Here is a 7,291-nt window from a genome sequence, read left to right as displayed (position 1 = left end):
ATGCTGGTTGAATACAATACCGAGGCATGTTGGTTGAGGATGCCATTGAGGCATGTTGGTCGAATATGCCACCGAGGCATGTTGGTTGAGTTGGTCGAATATGCCACTGAGGCGTGTTGGTCAAATACCGAGGTATGTTGGTTACTTTACCTCTCGAGGTGCGTTAGGACGAATAGGATGGGAAGGAGGGGCCCGTACCAACAGTAAGTTTACATGGAGAACAGTTCCTAACTATATAATGACTTTGTAGACATCTCTGTTGTCTAGATGACTAAATTAATTCGCAAGCAGTGAAGTGCATGCAAGAAGAGTAACAAACAAAACATGTCAGCGGGAAATATATATGTGTGAAGCGGGAGCTAAAATAGCAATGTACTTAATTAAAAAAGTTATGTTTCTTCAAAGTTACAAACTTAAAATCACATGGAAGTTCAAGCAATATTAGAGTTGAGTTGGAGGCAATTACACGATAGAAAAATAAGGGAAAAATAGTGCTAAGATACGGAATAGTGCCTTTCAAAAGAACATGGGGGATAGTGGAATGCACATTCTGAGTGTTGAAATAAGATTTAGCCATTGCACATCATCCAACCAGAACAATACAACTTGTTGGTTGCTGTTAACAGAATCAACTTGTCAGAATTTCAAAGGATACAATTATGTGGGAAATAGAACCTTTATTTGTTAGAACTTATGAAGCATGAATTAACAAATAACAGGATAGTTCACTGCATTGGGGAACTTGCCTTTGATTTGTAGTCAGGATTCAGGACTTACTACTGAGGAGGGACGACCTACACATTGATCAAAGACATAAATGGCAGCATTTAGATTCATGAATTGGCCAAGACGGAGATTAGGAGCTAGACGTAGTTAGCATATTTGGAGCAATCAAGCTTGCCGTGCATCGTCAAAGGACCTAATGATTTTGGATTCTGCCAATCAACCATCAGCGGAGAAGGTTGGCTCCAACAGGGTGGCGAAAGGGAAGGAAGGTATTTTGGAGGGCCAGTGCTAGCTGAATTGCACGACGATGCCGTGACCAATGACCGCGTTTAGCGCTGTCGCTAGGGCAGTGGGAAAGGAGGGATCTGGTGGGGCAACGGAAGGAAAGAGAGGAGGTCCACAGGGTCGGCTCTCGGCACCAGAGAGGTGAGGGGGCCGGTGTTCTGGCAGAGCCTCAGCTGTGCACGGACGACATGGGTGAACTATGTAGGAAGAGGATATGTGGCATGCTGCCATCTAGCCAGACACAATAGAGAGTGTCTATATGTTAGGTTTAGATGTTAACCCGTGATTCATCTTTAATGTGTTGGCTCTGGCCCAAGATTAAATGGCACACGATGACACACATGCACCAGTAGAAGTATTTGCAGTGGACACACACGATAGATTGAGAATGGCGACACACGCACACTCAGCTTTCTCTCTATGGCTCAACCGGGATGAACACAAAGAAGCGCATAGGGTTTTTTTTTGTAGCAACAAATGACCGAAACATTTTCTCTGTTATTCACTTACCTAACGAAACAATTACATGATGCATATACAGACCCAGGCGACAACGTGACGCACACGCCGAGCAACGTCCTGTGACCGCGAGTCTCACGCACACGCGCGCATGATTCACACATGCAGAGCCACTAACTCCTGCATGCCATGCGTCCACGTTTCATGCATGTAACGGCTGGCCTCCTAGCTAATTAACCAACTAATGACTTATTCTCTCAACACATACAACACACGTATGTGTCAAGTGCTAACTAGCTAGCTATCTAATTGACCCGTGAATACAACATGTGCTTAGCTACTGAATTAACGTGAACACATCACGTTTAACTCCCTACCAGGCGCGTGCTCATGAATCACTCGTCTAACACATGACTTAATCTATCCCAGATGCTAGACTGCTAACCATTGTTGAATAGTTCTATATTGGTTGTGGAGTGGCAAAGGAGCTAGGATATAAGTGAAGAAACCTCTGACATTAATGGCTAGCTTTTGAGGTGAGAAAGTCCCTTTACGGTCCTACAATTGGTATAAGAGCTTGTCTAGTTTAACATCTCTGGTCCGATAGACCGTAGGATGCCTGCAGGGCCCGTATATCTGATGGACCATGGGCCGGTGGGGGCCCGGATACAGTGAAGGAGCAGTGAAAGGCCGAGGAACACCAATGTGTGAAGGGGGAGATTGTTGAATAGTCTCATATTGATTATGAAGGAGCAAAGGACCTAGCATATAAGTGGGGGAGCCCCTCATCTCAATGAACTAGCTTTTGAAGTTAGAAAGCCTCTTTTCCGGTCCTACGTAATAGAGATTATGTCCCCTAGCGTCGTCTCTAACTGGTTTTAATTTACCGATGAGGTTACGTGTTACGTGGTAGTTTGGTACGTTACATATATGCCATCTCCTATGTGGATGTGTGACGGTGATTCTACGATTGTATCAGCTGTACACGAGACCATATGCGCATACACGAGTACGAGCATAATTAATGTTAATGGCAATTTAATGGCACTGATGCGCACATGCAGAGTAGTACCTCCATTTTAAGATATATGTCCTCCTTGTTAAAATATTCTACGCCGTTAACTTCTTTATACATATTTAACTTTTCATCTTATTTAAAAAATTTACATAATTATTAATTATTTTTATATTATTTTATTTATTGTTAAATATACTTTTATGCATATATATATATATAGCTTTACATATTTGATAAAAAGATTTGAATAAGACAAATAGTCAAACGTTTATAAACAAATCAATGATGTTAAACATAGGGACGGATGTAGTAATTAAGATTTTATAGTGTTAGATATATTCACATGGATGCTATTGAATATTGACATATATATAATAGTATATATTAATATATAGATGAATTTAAGATGAATAGCTAAAATGCCTTTTAATATGAAACGGAGTAAGTATACGTGTAAGATTGTAAATAATGTTTGCTCACCGGGAATGGCCAGATGTGCCATATTTGTTACTGACTACACAGATAAGTAAATAACGCGCATTGAAATTCAGTTTGATAATTCTTATCATTTTCCACAACTACATACAGTCTTTCAATATCTTTTGAATATAACTTTTTATTAATATATATTATATAATCCAGTACACCTCGCTCTGCATATATAGTGCACACCCTGGACTCTTGCTCCATACTCGCAGCTTGCTCCATCCGTTAATACTACAAAGGTTGCGGAAATGGACAGGGCAATTGGCGTCATGACCTGTCCCTACTCAGCCATAGTTCCATGGCGGAAAGCGTGCAGCATCTCTCCAGCAGCTGCGGCCGGAGGAGCCCATCAAGGCGGCACCGGCGCCGGCACACGGCGGCAGCGAGCTCATGACCACCGCCTCTCCGCAGCAGCGCCGCCTTCTTGTTCAGTGCTGCTCGCGTCGGTCTGCAACACGCTGGACGCACTAATCGACCGGCTCATTGACCCACCGGAGCTGCGGCCGTCGGTGCACCCCGGGCGCGTGCTCTCCGGCAACTTTGCGCCCACCGACGAGCTGCCGCCGACGCGCTGCCCCGTCGTCCGCGGCTCCATACCGAGCTCCCTCGCTGGCGGCGCGTACGTCCGCAACGGGCCTAACCCACGCCACCGCCTCCCGGGGCGCACGCACCACCTCTTTGACGGCGACGGCATGCTCCACTCCCTCCTCCTCCCCTCGCCGCCGTCACCCACCACGTCGCCGTCGTCGCTGTCCGAGCCTGTGCTTTGCTCGCGCTACGTGCAGACATACAAGTACCTCCTAGAACGCGAGACCGGGACGCCCGTGTTCCCGAATTTCTTCGCCGGCTTCCATGGCGTCGCCGGGTTGGCCCGTGCGGCTGTCATGCTCGGCAGGGTGTTGGCAGGGCAGATCAAGCTCAAGCACGGCTTTGGGGTGGCCAACACCAGCGTCGTCTTCTTCGCGGAATGCTTATACGCATTGTGCGAGTCCGACATTCCCTACTCGGTGTTCATCAGCCCGTCCACCGGCGAGGTGACCACTCTAGGGCGTTGCGACTTCGATGGAAGACTCGCCATCGCCATGACGGCGCACCCAAAGAAGGACCCGATAACCGGGGAGCTTTTCGCTTTCCGGTACAGCATTCTCCAGCCATTCATCACCTACTTCTGGTTCGACGCCGCCGGGAACAAGTGCGCCGACGTGCCCATCTTCTCCTCCGAGCAGCCATCGGTGCTGCACGACTTTGCGATCACGGAGCATTACACCATCTTCGTGGAGTCACAGCTCGTCGTGAAGCCATCTTCTGGCTCGCTGGTTGGATTCGACCCAGCAAAGGTTCCACGGATCGGAGTGCTGCCGAGGTACGCGAGGGACGATTCCGAGATGAGGTGGTTCGACGTCCCGGGCTTCAACATGCTGCACACGACGAACGCCTGGGAGGAGGCCGCCGGAGACGAGGTCGTGCTGGTAGCACCCAGCCACCTATCCCTTGAACACATGGCGGTGGGAGACATGGAGCTCCTAGAAAGCCGGGTTTACATGGTGCGTGTAAACATCCGCACCGGCGCGGTGTCGCGCGCCGCGGTCTCACCGGAGAGCCTCGAGTACGGCGTGGTTCACCATGGCTACGTCGGCCGGCGCAGCCGCTATGGGTATTTTGGAGTGAACGGCCCAATGCCCAAGATATCGGGGATAAGAAAGCTCGACTTTGACATGGCCGGCACCGGCACCGGCACCGGCGACGACGGCGGTGACTGCACGATTGCACGGCATGACTTCGGCCCTAGATGCTTTGCCGGAGAAGCATTCTTCGTCCCGAGCAACGACGGCGACGAGGATGACGGGTACCTGGTGTGCTACGTGCATGACGAGGGCACCGGAGAGAGCCGGTTCGTTGTGCTGGACGCGAGGTCTCCGAAGCTAGACGTTGTCGCGGAGGTGCAGCTGCCCGGTCGTGTCCCCTACGGCTTCCATGGCATGTTTGTTACACAAGCCGAGCTTCTCGTGCAGCAGCAATAACCATGCGTACGCGTACCTGTTTTTGAAAGATTGCAATGGTGCTCATGGGCGCCATCATTCCACCAATCTTCCGTTGCACCAACTCCACTGTACTGTTACAAATGGAAAGGACTATGGTGATGAAATTATCCCACATATATGCGTAGTATCTTCATATATATATATGCTAATTAGAGGATCTCCAATAAGCCCCCACATTAATCCTAGAAACCAAAAAATAGCTAGAAATTCCCACATGAATAAAAAACATAGAAATTCTCACGTTAATCAGATAAAGTGAAAAGATCTCGATCGTCCTATTAGTTCGAAAAGAATTCATATAAAGTGATGCGATAATAAAAACAAATTAAAGAAACACTTAGTCGGCGATGTCATAAGTGCTCGGATTTGAGGCATCTGCAGCAGTTTGCGATGGTGTGGCCGCATGCCGATGGGTGTTCCATATGCTTCGTCGTTGGGTTCTTCGTTGCGTCTTGCGGTCGTCGTTGGTGCCTACTAGCATTTTTTGGTTGTTTCCTGTGGAAGACTTTGTGTGAGCTGCCATTAGTTGGTTGGTGGTTTGTTTGCTTGGTCCTGCGGATGTGGTGTATATGTCCTCTCTGTGCCATGTGGTCGGTCCCATGTCCTCTGTCCCTCTGACACTGACCCTGTGCTTTACTTTTCTGGATGAGGGGCTGCACCTGTCAAGCAGCCTCCACTACAAGGCTGGTTGATTTCTCGGCATGGTTGCTCTTGCCCCGTGCGCCTTGCCTATGCTCCTGCTGTCTCTGGTTCGTGGCCCAGCCTGTGTGGTCTATCTTGATCTATGCAACTATCACTGAAGGAGTTCTGAGTTCCCGTGTCAAAATATTCTGACGAAGCTTTCTTTCGTCACTCTTTTATCACGTTTGTAGTGATCAAAAATGGTTTTGCCACTTTAATACCGAGCATTAGTGAGAAAATATTAACTTGACACAGGATATAATATTGGTCACGATTCTTTTATGTCAAAATAATATTTCGTCACAACCAGTATCCTATTAGTGGAAGAACGTCATATCACGGTCTTGTTAGTGGCACATGTATTGTGACGTGCTACCAGAGTGCCACCATTTAGTTTATAACCAGTGACCATTCGCTGCATCATCACATTTGCCCATAGTTGTCATGCATTTCTATTAACGAGTAACTACGACGTACATACAATTTTCTATATTTAATCACCAGATAAAAAGTTATCACTGACATTGCAAATTTGTAATGGACTTATGTGCCTCGGTAATTCATTTTAATGGTGGCAAAATATTTCATCAGCAGAAACCACAATTATGATGAACTAGTAAGATATCATCCATTCTAGAGCAGTAATATTTTTTCTGTCCTAAAAATTAATAGTAGTGACATAATATGTTGTCCCCATATCAATTTTTTTCTACAAATGAAGAAAAGTGCAACACAAAATTTATTCTCTACATATTTTCCATACTTAATGGTTTTTAGATCTATTATATTTAAACAAGACACCAACATGTAGGAAATAAAATAAATATGTTTATTATCCTCTCAAGAACAAAATATATATGTTCGGCCAATCAAATTGTAAAAAATCAGGAGACATGCTAGCTTTCATCTATGTCATCCCCATTTGGCGATTCATTCCCATCATCATCTGAAGTACTATACTCACCTCCATCACTATCAATCTCAGACTCTTCTTCATCGATCACTGTCATCATCTACTGGATTTATTGGATCTGCTTCAAGGAGGAATGGTCGAAAAGTCACAATCAATGCAAAACGTTTTAATAAAAGGCAAAGAGGAGAACAACTAGATATTTCTTTTCCTCAACCATTTGGAAAAGTGTGTGGAAAGCATGCTAAATTATTTAAAAGTGAGGTTACTGTCATTGTTGGAAAAAATGTGCCTCTGCAAGAAAAAAAATGGAAGACCATTGAAAAGCAGCACCCAGGTACAAAGGCTGTTGTTTTGAAGAAATTGAAGGTTCTTTCATTTGCTTATATCAACATATTTTACATATTTAGTTTAAATATGATTTTTAGTTCTGAAAACAATATTTATTTGTTCAATGCTAGGACGCATTTCCTGAACTACGCAACGAAGATGAAGATTGTGCTAAAGACCAACCTATGTTGTCGTCTTCATTGCTTATACCGTGACAAGAAACCAAGACCAACCTATGTGTCACCTGAAGATTGTGCTTGGCTCATACAACATGTGTGGACTAGTGAGGATTTTCAGGTAATTATAATTATATTTCATATAATTTGGTATGTTCCTTTCATGATAATGTCAATG

The 7,291-nt window shown here is 45.4% G+C and overlaps 1 protein-coding gene across 1 annotated transcript; it reads left to right on the top strand.

The window, feature by feature from the left end:
• Positions 1-3,186: 3,186 nt before the first annotated feature.
• Positions 3,187-5,377, top strand: LOC102710691 (9-cis-epoxycarotenoid dioxygenase NCED2, chloroplastic-like). Its single transcript, XM_006653186.3, has one exon. It carries the CDS (start codon positions 3,223-3,225, stop codon positions 4,993-4,995), a length of 1,773 nt encoding a protein of 590 aa, XP_006653249.1. The 5' UTR covers positions 3,187-3,222; the 3' UTR covers positions 4,996-5,377.
• Positions 5,378-7,291: the final 1,914 nt, after the last annotated feature.

The sequence above is a fragment of the Oryza brachyantha genome, chromosome 4 (assembly GCF_000231095.2).
Source record: "Oryza brachyantha chromosome 4, ObraRS2, whole genome shotgun sequence".
NCBI lineage: Eukaryota > Viridiplantae > Streptophyta > Magnoliopsida > Poales > Poaceae > Oryza > Oryza brachyantha.
The sequence above is the reverse complement of the archived record's forward strand: the minus strand, read 5'-3'. Positions and strand labels throughout refer to the sequence as shown.

Excerpts from the sequence above, each read along its gene's own strand:
- LOC102710691 (XM_006653186.3), top strand. The coding sequence starts at position 3,223 with ATGGACAGGGCAATTGGCGTCATGACCTGTCCCTACTCAGCCATAGTT.